The sequence below is a fragment of the Epinephelus lanceolatus genome, chromosome 2 (assembly GCF_041903045.1).
Source record: "Epinephelus lanceolatus isolate andai-2023 chromosome 2, ASM4190304v1, whole genome shotgun sequence".
NCBI lineage: Eukaryota > Metazoa > Chordata > Actinopteri > Perciformes > Serranidae > Epinephelus > Epinephelus lanceolatus.
The window spans coordinates 50,412,126-50,430,000 of record NC_135735.1 but is presented as its reverse complement, the minus strand read 5'-3'; the positions used below and the strand labels follow the sequence as shown (position 1 = coordinate 50,430,000).

The 17,875-nt window shown below is 40.2% G+C and overlaps 2 protein-coding genes across 2 annotated transcripts in view; one reads left to right on the top strand and one right to left on the bottom strand.

Moving 5' to 3' along the window:
* Positions 1 to 2,236, top strand: part of hypk (huntingtin interacting protein K) — a 21,531-nt gene extending 19,295 nt beyond the window's left edge. Inside the window, exon 4 of the mRNA XM_033638377.2 lies at positions 1,943 to 2,236. Coding sequence (XP_033494268.1) covers positions 1,943 to 2,038 — 96 coding nt within the window. The 3' untranslated portion in view covers positions 2,039 to 2,236. The remainder of the gene's footprint in view (positions 1 to 1,942) is intronic.
* A 19-nt stretch (positions 2,237 to 2,255) lies between these two features.
* On the bottom strand, positions 2,256 to 14,406 carry mfap1 (microfibril associated protein 1). The gene is made up of 8 exons (XM_033638367.2): positions 14,212 to 14,406; positions 12,310 to 12,526; positions 12,071 to 12,209; positions 11,742 to 11,929; positions 6,753 to 7,022; positions 6,499 to 6,658; positions 5,448 to 5,537; positions 2,256 to 2,885 (listed from the first exon to the last, which is right to left on the bottom strand). The coding sequence occupies exons 1-8, from the start codon at positions 14,291 to 14,293 to the stop codon at positions 2,706 to 2,708; spliced, it is 1,326 nt and encodes a 441-aa protein (XP_033494258.1). The 5' UTR covers positions 14,294 to 14,406; the 3' UTR covers positions 2,256 to 2,705.
* Positions 14,407 to 17,875: the final 3,469 nt, after the last annotated feature.

Sequence of the window (17,875 nt, the reverse complement as noted above, 5' to 3'; positions counted from 1 at the left end):
GGGACCTGCTGCCCAATATTCATGGTCTCGATGTGTCCTGGGATGATACATAAACTACCAAACGCTGTGTAACTACGTTAGAGGATTTCCCCCCTCTGATCAACAGGACAGTGCTGAATACCTTTTTTCATGTGCCCAAAATAAATTGGAGGAGGCGGCCAAAACCACAGGGACCAAATGGTCAACTATCCATCAAGTACCATAAAACTTGGTGTATAAGTCGCACTTTTTTTCCCTCTTTTTTTCATCTAAAAAGTTGGGTGCGGGTTATAGACCGGTGCGACCTATAGACCAAGGTAAATGCTGACATAGGTAATTTGACCCACAAGATGGTGCTACGTTAGGCTGACCAAACGTCCTCTTTTGCCCGGACATGTCCCCTTTTCACGTCCCGTCCGGGGCGTCCGGGGGTCTTTTATAAACTGATGATAATGTCCGGTTTTCTGTGTGTTTGTGTGTGTGTGTGTTAGAGTGCGGCACAGGCAGCATATTTCTGCCCGAACCGAGCCCGACATTATTAAATGACCAAAGCACTGAGTTTGTGTCACACAGTGGTTACAGGCTATTTAACAGGCTGGGCGTGCGCCGTGGGTGCTCAGCTGCGGAGAGGGAGACCTCCATGTTTGAGACGGGAGCGGGAGGCGGGAGGTCCGACGCTTATAGCGAGAGGAGAAGGAGAAATAAAACAAAATAAGATAAAATAGGAAAAACTTGTCTCCCTCTTTTATTTTATTTTTAGCGTTTAATCAAGGCGGAGACGGGCGGCTGGAGGTCCGAGACTTTATACCGTAATTTTATTTCATGAAGAGGTTGTTTGGAAAATTGCAATCTGAAAAGTAACCAAAGCTGCTTAAGAGGTTATTGTGTTTTGAATGTGTTTCAAATTAAAAATAAAGGGAAACAGTGTAGGAATAACTTGTATAACGTTTTTATTAACAAACAGTAATATAAAACCTTGTTTTCCCTGTTTGAGACCTTAAAAAATAGACTGCGACTTATATGCCAGTGCGACTTATATTCCGAGTTTTAGGGTAAGTATAACTAATGTCTTTATGCATGTAATACTGATACCTAGAATTGTCTCCGAGACGCACATTTACGGTTGCATACTTTGCCCTCGTATATATCGTACCGTTTTCTTCCGGCAACAAGCAAAGCTCTCGCGAGATGATGTCACAGCCGGGAGGAGGTGAAGGGTCAGGGAAACGCTTAGTATGCTATTTACAGAGATAGCACTGGCGATCTGAACCGTCAGTGGCGAAAAAAGCACTTTTAATGCGCAAACTTATACGGGACGCATTTGCCCCCATATCTACCTCGCGGCTGCCAGCTGCATCCGTCTCCCTCAATACTGAACCAATTTTAAAAAAAGTTGTACCTATGAATCATATACACACATACACATGGGGAAATAGAGCCCAGGTTGAAAAATACCAAAGTTATCCTTTAAGGGTCAAACAATCAAGCGGAAGTTTACACATGGGTGTGAGGCAGCCGAAAAAATAGTTCCACAATTGAGATGAATAGCGAAAACACAGATGGAAACCACAGTTTGCTACGATTTTTATGTCAGAACATCAACGAACACCACTGACCATTCGGTGAGCTCATGGCTTTGAAAACGAACGTTTAGGGTGGTTTTAGGACAGCTTCACACATGACCATAGGCAGCAGTGTTAAGCCAGGCAGGGGAGAGCCAAATTCTTAGAAAATGAGCATTCATCAGTATTTTGATCTTAGCCATTCTATTTCATCATAAACAACCCAGAAACGGGGCTCAAAGTGCAAAAGACCAGACTTCTTCTTTAAATTTCTAATCTAGTGAAGTTGAACTGCATTTTTATAACCAACTAAATACTTGAGGCTTAGTGTTGTAGTTGAAGCTATAATCTGATTCTCTAACAGCACATGTGGTTCATACTGTGATGTTGTTGCTGTGCAGATGTCAGAGATGGAGATTTCAAGGGCCGTGGCAGAGCGCAGTCTAAGGGAACACATGGGGAACGTGGTGGAGGCTCTGGTGACACTGACCAATTGAACAAAGAGCATTTACACAATGGACTGCTTTAATTGCTTTTTGAAATACCAGAGTTCATCAAGACAGAAAGGCTGAACTGATAACTCAGTGGTTAAACTGTTGTGATGTACTCTTTACCCCAAACCCTCTTCCCCCATGTTAAAATAAATGTTGACCTGCTTCCCTCTGTGTTTGTGATTAAAGCAATTATAAAACTTGTTTTTCTCTCAGTGAAAGATTTTAAAATGACAAAAATACAACTTTTATTCATCACAAAGTCACAATACCTGTACTATTACAAAAAAGGTAATGCAGGAAATCAGTCTACTAAATGTTGTAACTAGCTGATTTCTAAAAAAAATACAACAGACTGCTTTAAAAAGACAATGTATGACAATATGCAGCATTCCTCAAATACTGTAGGAAATTTATGCTACATTGTATTTTTACAGCCAAGATCCCATGTTGAAGGGATATTTTATGTATTGACAAATTTAAAAATCATCTGCATTTTAGGTAACTTTAAGAAGCCAACATTAAATGAAGGATCATCAAAGTGGTGGAATCAGTTTGTACTTGCTCCTTTCCCTCCACAACCTAAAGTCAGGAAAGACTCAGTAGGATGCAGCTCTGTCTCTGAGCAGTCTCTAAAGCTGCGGCATGTCTGGTGAAGCCCATTCCACACATCTTAAGTCTTCCTCTTCTTCACTGTGGGTCGGTCAAACACGTCCCTGACACCTGCTGCCTTCTGCTTGAAGAACTTGCTGTTCTGAGCACTCTCCTGGGCCCAGGCTGAGTCAAACGACGTGGTGTCCTGGTCCACCAGATGGGTATACTTGGTGCGTCCAGACCGACCAAAGTTTTTGACCTTACAGGGTAAAATGAACCGTAACGGGTCAAATCAGAGAATTTAATAACTAAACCTTTATTGAGGGTAAACTGCATATCCAGTTGGAAAAATTCCACCAAACAGCATTCAAGTATGAACAGCAAAAGTTGCATCCATTTTCTTGGATTCAAGTGTTTTACTCAAAAATCTTACTATGGCCTCATTTAAACATTGAATTAAGAAGGTACAATATATGTACAGTACAGGCCAAAAGTTTGGACACACCTTCTCATTCAATGCGTTTTCTTTATTTTCATGACTATTTACATTGTAGATTCTCACTGAAGGCATCAAAACTACGAATGAACACATGTGGAGTTATGTACTTAACAAAAAAAGGTGAAATAACTGAAAACATGTTTTATATTCTAGTTTCTTCAAAATAGCCACCCTTTGCTCTGATTACTGCTTTGCACACTCTTGGCATTCTCTCGATGAGCTTCAAGAGGTAGTCTGGAATGGTTTCCACTTCACAGGTGTGCCTTATCAGGGTTAATTAGTGGAATTTCTTGCTTTATCAATGGGGTTGGGACCATCAGTTGTGTTGTGCAGAAGTCAGGTTAATACACAGCCGACAGCCCTATTGGACAACTGTTAAAATTCATATTATGGCAAGAACCAATCAGCTAACTAAAGAAAAACGAGTGGCCATCATTACTTTAAGAAATGAAGGTCAGTCAGTCCGGAAAATTGCAAAAACTTTAAATGTGTCCCCAAGTGGAGTCGCAAAAACCATCAAGCGCTACAACGAAACTGGCACACATGAGGACCGACCCAGGAAAGGAAGACCAAGAGTCACCTCTGCTTCTGAGGATAAGTTCATCCGAGTCACCTGCCTCAGAAATCGCAAGTTAACAGCAGCTCAGATCAGAGACCAGATGAATGCCACACAGAGTTCTAGCAGCAGACCCATCTCTAGAACAACTGGTAAGAGGAGACTGCGCGAATCAGGCCTTCATGGTCAAATAGCTGCTAGGAAACCACTGCTAAGGAGAGGCAACAAGCAGAAGAGATTTGTTTGGGCCAAGAAACACAAGGAATGGACATTAGACCAGTGGAAATTTGTGCTTTGGTCTGATGAGTCCAAATTTTCTTTGGTTCCAACTGCCGTGTCTTTGTGAGACGCAGAAAAGGTGAACGGATGGATTCCACATGCCTGGTTCCCACTGTGAAGCATGGAGGAGGAGGTGTGATGGTGTGGGGGTGTTTTGCTGGTGACACTGTTGGGGATTTATTCAAAATTGAAGGCACACTGAACCAGCATGGCTACCACAGCATCCTGCAGCAACATGCCATCCCATCCAATTTGCGTTTAGTTGGACGATCATTTATTTTTCAACAGGACAATGACCCCAAACACACCTCCAGGCTGTGTAAGGGCTATTTGACCAAGAAGGAGAGTGATGGAGTGCTGCGGCAGATGACCTGGCCTCCACAGTCACCGGACCTGAACCCAATCGAGATGGTTTGGGGTGAGCTGGACCACAGAGTGAAGGCAAAGGGGCCAACAAGTGCTAAACACCTCTGGGAACTCCTTCAAGACTGTTGGAAAACCATTTCAGGTGACTACCTCTTGAAGCTCATGGAGAGAATGCCAAGAGTGTGCAAAGCAGTAATCAGAGCAAAGGGTGGCTATTTTGAAGAACCTAGAATATAAAACATGTTTTCAGTTATTTCACCTTTTTTTGTTAAGTACATAACTCCACATGTGTTCATTCATAGTTTTGATGCCTTCAGTGAGAATCTACAATGTAAATAGTCATGAAAATAAAGAAAACGCATTGAATGAGAAGGTGTGTCCAAACTTTTGGCCTGTACTGTACATGCATCTGGTATTTAATTTGTAAATATCTTTTCCCCCTTTTTTCAGAATTCAAACACACTGAAAGGTTCTGTATGTAACTTTGAGGAAAATCCTTGTTTAGTGACCCCTTTCGCTGAGGCTGTAAGTCAACTGAAGTCACTCTGCATCCTCCATAGCCATGAGGGAGCACCTGCATCGGCCACAACAGTGACTAACAAGAGACTGACCGGCATCATGTTGATAGAATACTGGAATATAAATTAGAATCATATTTAGCGTAACATTACTATCTGTATGTTCCTGTATTTCATTTGGACCATTGACTCCTTGACACTAACAAGCTTACCATTTGCAAACTACATCATCAGCTGACATTACAAAGCAACTAATGGCAGACCCATGCAGTGTAGCTTTACAGTTAGCTGGCTAACCTTAGCTTACGGTCATTGGCTGCTCAGCTAGCCGTGACTTAGCCACACTGCACAGATCTAGCTTGGTTGCTTCTAAGCTAATAAAGCAATTTGTAGACCAGCTCCCGGAGGCTGAATGAAATAGCTGACGTTATCCACTCAATACAGTATTTTGCCACATTTGCTAGCTAGCATTTCATCTGTCTGACAAAGCAAGCCATGTGATGAATTGATCGCAGGTGAATGATTTAGCTATGATAAGTCTGTGTAACAGCGTAGGCTACAACAGTGTGTGTAACACATGTAACATGAGTAGAAGCTGCTAACCTGCATGACTTTGGGTAAGATGGTTTTGTTGAAGTGATCCTCCAGAGTAGGTGCGCTGAAATCTCTCTTGTAGACCTCCTCCTCCTCATCCTGTAACAGAAATCATGTCTACAGTCACAGACTGCTAATGATCCTACCCTTGTCTGCTGCTGATGCACACAGTGGGCGGCTGTGGCTCAGAAGGTAGAGTTGGTCATCCACTAATCAGAAGATCAGTGGTTTGACCCGGCTCCTCCAAACCGCATGCAGAAGCATCCTTGAGCAAGATACCGCACCCCAGATTGCTCCTGACGGCTGTTCCGACGGCATGTAAGTGTGTTAAAAACCGAGTTGCAGGTGGTACCTTGTATGGTAGCCTTTGCCACCAGTATATGAATGTGTGTGTCAATGGGTGAATGTAATTAGTAGTGTAAAAGCGCTTTGAGTGGTCAGAAGGCCAGGCATGGGCTATACAAATGCAGGTCCATTAAGCATTTAACATCAAATGATCATGCTCATTTCTACAGTGACGGACCGCTGAGGAACCTGCACCTGTCAGCAGCTAATGATTCACTGTAACACTACATCTGATGACTTTGTGAGCTTCTTTGTTGGGTAAAAACAACTGGCTGAAACAGATGGAGCCAGACATTTCACAGTTGTCTGCTCCCGGGTGGAGAATCTACACAACAGAGACTGTTTCTACATTTCAAACTTATATGGAGCATTTCTGTACTACAAACACATACACAGTATTTGTTATCATGCCATTTTAGTTATATGTAACTGAAAACAGAATTCAGATCATATTACAAGCAATATTAGAAGGGACTATGGTATATCAATGTAATATGCTTTTGCACAAAATTGGCAGAAAGTTCAGTCATCACAAAAGCAGCCCTACGCTTCTCTTCAAAGTCTCCATAGTGTTTGAAAGACGAGACTGACTAAACATCTTTAACTGTAAACTACAGTCACCCTGATGTTTCATGTGGACCTGATGAATCTGACAAAGCTACGGTCAGACCAAACTGCAGTCATGAATTAACTATTCACCTCTGTACTGACTTACCATGAAGAAGGCTCCTCTGTGGTAGTACTTCTGGAGGAACTTGTATTTGCCTTTGCTGGCTTTGTTGGTGACTTGTTTACCGCTGTTTCTGAGCTCAGCCCGACGCTCCTCCTCTGTCATGTTATGGAATCTCTCGATTTCAGCCTTCTCCTTCTCCATGCTGGGGACAGAACACCACACATTCAGTTCTAAATCCGTCAAGTTCATTTTTCGTGACATCAAGTCATTTCAGGGAGTCGTATCTGTTCACTCACACTTCTCGGGCCTCTCTGTCCCTCTTAATGCGTTTCAACTCTCTGACTTTCCAGGCTTCGTATTCCTCCTCCTCATTCTCTCCATCAGTGTCCAAAGCATCCAGAGCTGCCAATGTGCGCCGGTTCTCCTCAAACTCCTTCTTAGCCTCCTCCTCCACAATCTTGAGGGTGTAGCGCCGTCGCTCCTCTGCCTGCCTCTTGGCCTCAGCTTCCAGCTCTCTTTGCCTCTGCTCCTCTGCTTCACGCTCTGCCACTGTGACTCTGTCCTTTCTGTGGTGCACACAGAAAAAAAGGAATACAGGTTAAACATACCATGAAGTGACCATTTTTCTGTCAGTCAAATCAGATTCAGCCACTTAATACAATATTCAATGATTTGTTTTTATTTCCACATAAAGTTTTAAATGGGGCTCAGTGGGTTCAGTGTGAAAGCAGCACTCATGTATTAAAGCAAACAAGCTAAATACGTTAACAATAGGGTTGGGTATCGTTTGGGTTTTTTCCGATACCGGTGCCCTTAAACAGTGCCTGAACCATGTTTTTATTTATTTATTGCTGAGGAAAATTAGAAATACCTATAAATAAATAGGTATATGAACTCTATTAACAGTTTTAAAATATAATAAGAAACACTTAACAAATTAACATTACAATAATATTAACTTTATTAAAGTCCAGTCTCTGTAGGCAGCCCAGGCTCCGCAAATGGCAACAACAATATTTGGGTCCAGGCTATATCAACCAGCCAGCGCGAGACCAGCGAAAGTAAGCACACACACATGAAGCCCACGGCTAAAAACAGAATTCAAATGACGATTTTCCAAACAACTTTTTATGTCGGGGCTTCACTTGGATCACTACGGACGAGCAGTATGGAGATATTTTGTGGTTTCAATTATGTGTTTTTTGGATGTTTGAATCTGGGGGGCTGTAATCCTCCATTAGAGGGGTATTCCAGGTAGGAGGTTCAACAAATTCTGAATCTAACCCTGAACTCTGAGTTGATTTAACCTAAGATGGGAAACTCTGAGTTACCGGTTCCAGAACAGCTGATCTGAGTTAGTTCAGTCAACTCTGAATATGTTCACTCTGAGTTAAGCCGACAATAAAAAGCCATCATCAATGGAGCTCCGACTCCACGATTCACCATGGCAACAGGTAAATAAGACAGTGCCTCCATTTTAATCCAGTGGATGCAGAGATATCAATGCACGTGTAGCAGACAGTGCACGTTTAAAGAAGAGCCTGAGTCAGAGCGAGGAAAGTGTAAATAAGTTAACCATAAAGTTAATAAAGTTTTATTCAGTGTTGTCCGTTTATCCATCATTTATCAGACTTACATAATTCTTAATGAAGATAAAGTGGTGGAATCTGACTGTGTATCAGGCTGTAGATACATTAGGCTACATTATATTAATTATATACAATAATATATTTGTTCAGATTTAATCTGATGGGGAAAAACACAGGAGGCAGCAACTGAAAAATAGGAAGATTTAAAACATACAGGCTATAGATCAAAGCAATAAAGACATGACTGTAAACTCACAGTCTGACTCAGTAATAATATGTTTGGTAATTTGCACTTGAAAAGACGTTGAGGTTAAAATACAGTAGATTTTAAAATGTTGGACATCTATTTGTATCTTGACTCAACAGCATTCAGTGACTTTATTTTAGCTACAAATGTAGTAAATTTAAAGACACTGAAATGCTGCACCATTGCTCACTCAGAAATATGAACATGTAATCCCCAATATTAGGCTATAGGAATTATGTTCCATCAGTGCGACCAGTGACATTAGTGATAGAGATCATTAGTCATTGATACTATGTGTCTAAAGCTTCATACCGATTTTTAAAATTTAAATAATTAGACCTACACATTATGTGCAATAAACATTTTGGAGCTGCTCTAACAGACTAACTGACAGTCTGATCCTTGTGCAAAGTGTTATAAAAATAATACATATAAAAAGGACAGAGGTTTGATTCTGAGCTGAGGGTGAATTCTCGCTGTGTAATATTTGAATGTAAAGACAAAAACTGATGTCCAAAGAAGTGATTGATGTGCATAAATTCAGTAACTTAAGACAGTCCTGAGTAACAAACTAATATCCAGCAGGATTTAGACTGTGAGAGACGGTAAATCTCCACTAATTAATGTGCTTCGATACAAGCTTTGACATGGACTGAATAAATGAAGAAATGAAACAGCATGTAAGAGGGAGGAGACAGAGAAAAACTCAGGGTTTATTGAAGAAAACCAGCGAGCAGGTTATATTCATAGAGTCTGTTACCATGGTGACTGACTCAGAGTTTCAGTTACCTCTCTTTCTGGAACGGATAACTCAGAGTTTCCCTCATCTCAGGGTTAACTTACTCTGAGTTTTCACATAACCCACTTTCTGGAATACCCCCTAGGTGTTGTGTTGCTACCTCCTCTCCCCTTGGATCTCCTCAAGTGTTGTGAGGACTCTAAAACTTCACCTGAGCCTCCATCAGTATATGGGTGAGTAGATAATGGGTGCATTTTCATGTTCATGCTTCATGTATCCCTTGAACAGGTGTGTAAATCCTGGGTAACTAGCAGCCATTGCTTGTTTATGACAGAGTCACTGAGGCCGAGGGGCAAGCTAGCTCCGTTGTGTTTGATATCACTGTTGAATGTAAACAGAAGTGACGCTCAATGGTGCTTAGTGTGCCTTAAATAATAATATACACTCAGTAAGTGAACACATGAATGAATGAATGATTCTGTTACGTGTAACGTCCAATAGAGGGAGACATAGCATTAAAAAAAAGCACCAAAAGGAGGCCATGTAATGTGCATTTTGTTTCGGTCCGGTAGGTATCGGTTGTATAGGTACCGGTTCCATACACTAGATATCAAACGGAAACCACAGACTGTGTGGTATTAAGTATCAGTAAGCTGTAAATTCACCACTTCCAGGCAGAAGAGAAAACATTATGTTATCTCAGAGCCTTACAGTGGAACATTTCTCCTCCTCTGTGCTGCTGCATCATGTCCCCAGCTGACTGTACTAAAGAAATCCGTGTACCCTTTGTTCTTTTGTTTTTCCGTTTCAAAACCAAATCAGAAAAACAATCTCATTTTTCTGTTTATCTGATTTAAAACCAGAACAGAAAAACGGGAAAAAGATCTGCGGAGGAACTTTTGAGCTTCACAGAGGAGCGCTCCATTCTCAGCTACTTGTAGCCTAGTTATGGCTGCACTCCAGCCTTATGCAGACCTTACCTGTGAACTTTTTGAGAGTGGCAAGACACACGCAGAAATCAGTGACATTTTGCAGCGTTAAGGGGCCACGCAGTGTTCTATAATGAGCGTCAGGAGATTCTGCATGGACCACAACCTTTGTCAGAGAAGTGTTGTTTCAGAAGCCAAATTGAAAATGGCTGTGGTTTCTGCAATAACGGTGTGTGTGTGTGTGTGTGTCCGTCCATCCTTATAATACGGGATCATCCCTTACCTACTAAATCAATACGGGACACAGTTGGTGAGAGTAATTGATGCTGACTAGGTGTGTGCGATATCTAGGGCTGTAGTCAACCAAAGAATATCCTGGTCGACTGAAGTCGTACATAATCTTTAACTAATCCATTGGTCGTGAGGAAAAAATAATCTGCATGTTATTATATCTAGATTGACTAAATCAGCCACAGTGCGCTTGTTGCACTCTACCTGGTAGCCTTATTAGCCTGAATGAATTACAAATAAATATAAAAAGCTAGTATTTGCAGTATATTACATAATTTTTAACTTAATCATTTTATACTTAAATGATAACAACAGACAATTATTGAGGAATACACAAAAATAAATTTAAGATAAATGTTTTTGTTTTACTTTATTAAAATAAACAGGACCCTCCACTATTGTTCCAGCCCGCATTGTGTGATATCGGAACATAGAGCTGCGCAGGTGTGATCTGATCTCAAAAAGACAGTTGCGCCTGCAGTTATAAAACCATTATTTGACCAAACATTTTGAAATATGCCAGTGCTGATTGTGTTCACACTCAAAGCTCACGGAGCATCCTAACGCAGACAAGTTTGCCTACCATTTTTAGATGATACGCCATGTTGGATATTGAGCTGTGATATGTAAACTCCTGTTTGCAAAGTTTACACGACTTTTTTTGGTCATCTGTTTTAATAAAATGTAGCCATACCGAGGACTTCTTTGACATGGTCTAGCCAGCTCCAATTACACGTTCAGTAACACTCAGTCAACATGCAGTAATCAACCAGTCGACCAGGAGACTACAGCCCTAACGATATCATATCATTAACAGTAATACCTGCATAATTTTCAATGATAAAAAATGTATATAATGATAATGACAACATTTTGTTAAACCTAGTTCAGACCAGTGATTCCCACCAAGACAAAACCATTTTAGAACGTTGAAGAAAAGTTGCAGTGGTGTGAACTGGGTGGTCTGAGCTCGACTCAAGCCGGCTGAAGGTGACACCTGCAACTCACTTGTTTCTACAGCCAATTGGCTTGTAGTGAAGATCGCAGATAACGTGTTCCGCTGTCTGGTGTCGGAGGGTGAGTCACTTCTGCTCTCGGTATGCTCTCTTACACATAATAAAGTTCATTTTGTTCTCTGAATTTTCTACACTTTGGTCAAACTGCTCCCCTCTTTTTTTTTAGATCATTTTTGGGGTATTTTGCCCTCACTCAATATTGAAAGCTGAAGGGAGACTGGAAAAGGATAGTGAGGGGGATTACATTCAGCAAAAGGCCCAGGCTAGACTCGAACCGAGGCCACTGCAATTAGATCCGAGCCTCAATGGTATGCACTCTACTAGATAAACCACCAGGCACCCCAAATGCTTCTAAATGTTGTGCATACTGAGGCCATTAAACTTTGATTGGGGAGTGGGGGGTTAAAAGCCAGAAATGTGAGGAACCACTAAGCTACAGTTGTAAGGTAAGGAAACTGTTGCTTGAGTTCATACTTGCGAATGAAGACAGGTTTGAGCCGGGGCTCTGCTTCATCCTCGCTGTCTGTGTATTCTTCATATTCAGACTCTGACTCTGACTCCTCCCCTGACTTCCCTTCCTCCTCCAGCTCCATCACCTCCATCTCCTCATTCTTTCGTTCAGTGGCTCTCTGCCTCATCATTGCTCGTCTCCTCTCAATTTCCTGCACAGAAAGAGAAAGTCCGCCTTAAAAACTTTTCTTAATATAGCTTGGAAGGAAAAAAGAGAAACACTGTCATAACTTCTTCAGTGACTGGGAAAAGCCCAGATCACTGAGGTCAGATTAAACAGCATAGACAGTAACCTCATCATCCACTTCTTCCTCTTCCTCCTCCTCTTCCTCACTACTCTCCTCACGCTCTGGGTGCCATGTGCCTTCATCCGAGTCCTCGCTGCTCTCAGCCATAACCTCAGGCTCTGCAATCTGTCTGTGTCGTGCGAGCCTGAAGACAAGATAACAGGAAGCAACGGGGGCAAATTAACACTCTAGCACCACAAACTTAAATGATCATATCAGTCAACTCAAATCAAATAATGTGAAACCTCTCCTCCACGTCCTCAGACACACGGTTGAGCAAACGTTTGAGACGTGGATCAGAGACCTCCTCTTCTTCCATCTCGAGCTCTGCCTCCATTTCCTTTCCCTTCTTCACAAACTGGAAGTCTTCTTCTTCCTCATCAGAAGACTCCATTGGTGCGTAGTCAGGACGTTTACCTGACACATACCTCTTCACCTTCACCTTCTCCATGGAGAGCTCACCTGGAATATGCAGAGACAATGATGAGCTTAGTCAATCTAGGCTTTCACATCAGTGATGCTGAAGGTGTAGATGCTTGCTTGAATCCAGCTTTTATTACAATACTTTAACTATAAGTTAATTATTTAACAGCTTCCCAAAAGTTTAGAACTTATTTTTGCTAAGACTGAGACACAATGATGACAATTCAGTACTATTCACCTTGTTTTTTTTTATTTTTGGAATGCATTAGTTATGTTTTTAAAGCTGATGCTAAAATCCAACAGAATCAACAAAATGCCCCCAAAAACTGACAGTTCCAGTTCCAGCTTCTAAATATGAGGATTTGCAGTCTTTCTCTGTTTTACATTACTGTTCATTTGTCTTGTTCATATCTCTGGATTTTGAACGGTTGGTTCTTCAAAGCAAGCAATTAAGTGATGTTGCCTTGGCTTCCAGGAAAGTTACCGGTATTTGTGAAAAATAAATAAATATAATAATAAATAAAAATAAGCCCTAAAAATCCAATATTTTTCTGCCCATACCAGCTCATGATGACATGGGTTTTGTTGAGAGTCTTGGTACAAATTTGCTCAAACCCATAAGTAGGGTTTAAGCTCTAATATTGTAGATAAGCAAATGTAAATGGTATGATGACCATCAAGTTTTACATCACGGTATACCTTGAAGCCAGTATACCCATGGCACTGGATTATGATGATTTGCATTTAAGTACAGGTGTTTTTAGCGCTTGATGTTATTTACTCATCTACCTTTTTTTGTTTTGTTATTATGTTTGGTGTATAATGTTGATTTGTTTATGTACTATGTTGTATTTTTATGGCTGCAGTTTAGGTGAAGACCCCAAGACAAACTGCAAGTTTTTTGTGAATCTTAGTATTTAGATCCATCTCTTCAATAATAGTACTAATACTACACTATAGTATGTGTTTGAACTAAAATTCTGCATTGAAAATTTTAGGAGAATTTTCTCAACACAAAGGAAGTTTATCACAAACATTTACGATCATCATATCTGGAGATACACGATTTTTACTGCACAGGAAAAAGATTAAAAACTTTAGTAAGAAAAGCTGTCGGGCATGTGGTGCAGTAAAAGTACAATATTCACCTCTGAGCTGTAGTGGAGTATGAATAGTATGAAGTAGCATGGTAAAATGGAAATACAGAGGTAAACTGCAACTACGTTGACTTTATACTTGAGTAAAAAAAAAGCACTGAAGGCTTTTCAAGTTGTTGCTGAATCACTTTACAGGTATCCTGCATCGTACTTTAATTTTATTGATTAACTTGTAACACTCTGTGGTCACTTTTGAGGCCGTAATAAGTATTGATTAACTGGATTATATGTGATTATGTGATTACTGGAATAATGAAATTTTGCTCCGCTAGACTCCACTATATAGTCACACGTATGTTGGCACCCAGACATCACAAGCATGTGTGTGCTGAGCATCTCATTCTGAAATCACTGGTATTGATATACTGCTGCAGCCTGTAGGAATATGCCAATTTGGTCCCACTTATGTTAGTAACGTTAGTTAATTCTTTATTTAGTCAGCATAAAGTGGTGACTAATTTCAGACCGACCTAGCGTTATTTGTGTCAACAGTGAGGTTACGTTAAGATAGCTGGCTAACTTAGCACGCCGCTAGCCCCCTGCTTGCTAACCGCGAAAGCGTCTCACCTTTCTCGTTCCGGACCGGCACGGCTCCGGCCGTGGACTGGATCGGAGGGAGCTTCATGTTGAGGGCTTCACGACTAGACATCACTGCCTGGTCGATAGTTTTAACTAAATCAAATTTCAAATGAGTAGCTTAACGTTACTCAGACAAACTCAGCCTGTCATTGTCTCGATCAAACGGAAGTGAATTTGCTAAAGAACGAGGGGACCGGAAGTGGGAGGGACCTGGGAGCTAAATTTTTTATAAAAGGTTTATAGATGTCAAATCAATCATCAAAACATGTTAGCCAGAAAATGGTCACGGAACTGAGGTTCTGGACCCTACTATAATGTATTTGTCTGATTTGAAGGTTTATTCGGTGAACAGAAAACATGTTGTGTGACTGATGGTGAAGTTTAGTTGTCAGAGACTAAATACATTCATCATAAACTATAGGCTACAGAGTCTACTGTATATTAACACTGGAGTTTTTTAAATTATTGAAGTATTTAGCAACACAGAGACTTGTGGTCAGTGGGATGTGAGGATTCTTAACATCTGTACAGATGTGAAGCCCTGACTGTATCTGACTGAGCCTTAATGAAAGCTGTTGTCTAGTATTTTTTTTTCCCTCTGAAAATATGAAACGAAGAACAAACAACTCGCACACCACAGGGCTCCAATGCTGAAATGTTTATTATACAACAGTTAGTTCCGGCCCTGCAATCTGATTGGCCGAGAGACAGTAAAACCGTGACGATATTGGAGTACAACCAGAGATATTGGATGAAGCGAGATGCCCAACTCAGCTCATTTCCTGATTCAGTGACGTCAGCGCCACAGATGAAGCGAAAGTTAACTTTGTTTGAGCAGGCCTCAATCTGGAATTTCATTCCTCAGTACATCTTCTCTCGCTTTGGTGGTTTAAACTTTATTTTCAGCTGTAATTATAATGTAGACAAACTCCCTGTAAAATTGTCAGCTTTTCATAGGCAAGTTCTCCTATCCTGGTCCCTAATTTACAAACATAACTTCTCACCTCACAGGTACTTAATATGGAATAACAGAGACATTCTTTTCAAGAATAAATCACTTTTTATGGAAAGATGGGTTCAGAACAAAATTCTTCTGGTAAGTCAGCTGTTTAATGAAGAGGGACTTTTGCTTTCCTATAGAGAATTTTTATCTAAATATGATTTTCCTGTTACTCCTAAGGAATTTGCTATAGTGTTTGATGCTATCCCCTCAGGTACTCTAATACTTTTTAGAAATCTTCCTAACCCTCTCCCCTCAGTCTCCGTACCTAATCCAGTTGATTCTCATATAGGAAAAATCTGTTTTTCGACCCTTTCTCGTAATAACAATAGACATATACGTGCTTTATTCCAGAAAGATGTTGTCTCTGTTCCACATGTTATCTCATATTGGAATCGTTTTGTGAATGATATTGATTGGAACAAGGTTTGGATGATTCCAGACAAGTATCTCATCAGCAATAAGGTGAAGGAAGTTTCCTTCAGAATTATTCATAAATACTATCCTGCAAACCATTACATGGCAAAATTCAAAAGGGACATAAATGCAGACTGTTCTTCCTGTGAGGACCACCCAGAGACTTTGTTGCACCTATTTTGGCATTGCCCTCATACAAAAAAACTTTGGAAAGATTTCAGCAGATTCATTATAGACTATGTCTCCAAAGACTTTACCTTATCTTGGGAAAATGTTGTTTTCTGTTTTTACAAGTGCTCTAAGAAAGAGGAAAAGGTTTTTTTTCTTATAAACTTGTTAATAATTTTGGCTAAATTTTTTATTAACAAATGTAAATACAGCAGCAAAAAACCTAATTTTATTCATTTTCTCAAAGATGTCGAACAATACATACAGCTTATTGATAGCTCTGACAACAAAAAAGCTGTCAAGACCTTAAACATATGCTCTGCTCTAGATGTTTTTGTGTAATGTAAGGACATATGGACATATCCCCTGGCTACTCTGTTCTTGTTCACTGCTTGTATACTGTTATTGTATACTTTACTGTGTTTTTCAATAAATCTTTGGAAAAAAAAACAAAACTTTGTTTGAGCAGGCTCTGATTGGAGGGAGACCTAACCACGCCCACTTAGGAGACAGGAAGAGTAACCGTTTTCTTAACATTGGATAAGCATACAGTTGGGTATCTCCCTTCATCCAATATCTCTGGTACAACATCACGGTTATTTCACTGTGTATGTATCACTCCGCCTCACAGCTGATTGCAATCAATAATCAAATCAAAACTGACGGTTAGTGTCAGTTAGGTCAGCAGTTGCGTTGTAGGCTAATTAATTCATCCACTGTCAAACAGCCAAAAATATGGATTTATTTCCTAAAATAAGTTTTGAATTGAACTATGAATGGTCATCGGAGGGAGATGAGGGAGAGGAGAAGCTGAATCCATCTGAGCACACATCCAGGTTTGACAGTGTTTCATCAGCGGAGCTCAATGACTTGGAGAAAAGCAACATACTGTCAGATCAGAAGGCAGAGTCGGCTGTGCCTGTGAAGCGACAGTCCACCATGCAGTCACCAGAGACTTATTTCACCGGCTGCACAATTAATGGAAACATGCAGATAAATGTGTATAAAGAGTAAGTGCCTGGCGCACCATGTCTGCGTTATATAGCAACGGTGACAGCGGAGTCCTGAGGGAACTATTTTTGTTGGCGGAAGACAAATAAAATGCTTAAATTATCTATTTCGTCCTCATTTTTCAACATTTCTTAATCAGCCTTGCTTATTTAACTATTGTATAAAAGCAATATCACACTCGAGCTCGTGATGTTGTACTGTGATATCGTCACGGCTGTGATTTGGTCGTAGGCACGAGGTCGCAGGCCGAGTGCCTACGGAGCTTCGCCTCTTGGTCAAAGAACATGGATACCAAGAGGCGAAGCTCCGTTGAATTTTTGCCAACAGCCACTAGGGACGCTGCCGCCATTTTGGACTGTTGAGCTTGGACTGTTGCGCCCAGACAACATGCAAGATGTCAAGGAGAGAGGAGAAAAAAAGTAAAAGAAAACAGTCTAGTGCAATTAACTGCAACAACTATCAGTGGAACACCCCGCACCTGGCCTTCCACCGTTTCCCGAAGGATCCCGACAGGTAAGAACTCCTGAGGTGTACGTTTTAAAGTGTTTTAATATCAATTTAATATGCCAGTTTTGGAGGGAAGGTAACACACACACACACACACACACACACACACACACACACATATATACATATATGTATATATGTATATATATATGTGTATATATATATATATATATATGTATGTATGTTTGTGTGTGTGTGTGTGTGTGTATATATATGTATATGTGTGTATATATATATATATATATATATATATATATATATATATATATATATATATACATATATATATATATATATACATATATATATATATATACATATATATAGAAAACGCATTGAATGAGAAGGTGTGTCCAAACTTTTGGCCTGTACTGTATATACATATATATATATACATATATATACATATATATATATATACATATATATATATATATATACATATATATATATATATATATATATATATATATATGTATATATATATATATATATATATATATATATGTATATACAGTACAGGCCAAAAGTTTGGACACACCTTCTCAT

What these genes read in the sequence shown, in the direction of transcription:
- mfap1 (XM_033638367.2), bottom strand. Translation starts at nt 14,293, where the DNA reads ATGTCTAGTCGTGAAGCCCTCAACATGAAGCTCCCTCCGATCCAGTCC. An exon ending in AGGAAGAAGTGGATGATGAG is followed by an intron (nt 11,930 to 12,070) that starts GTTACTGTCTAT and finishes CTTTCTGTGCAG; the next exon opens with GAAATTGAGAGGAGACGAGC. An exon ending in AAACCTGTCTTCATTCGCAA is followed by an intron (nt 7,023 to 11,741) that starts GTATGAACTCAA and finishes TGTGCACCACAG; the next exon opens with AAAGGACAGAGTCACAGTGG.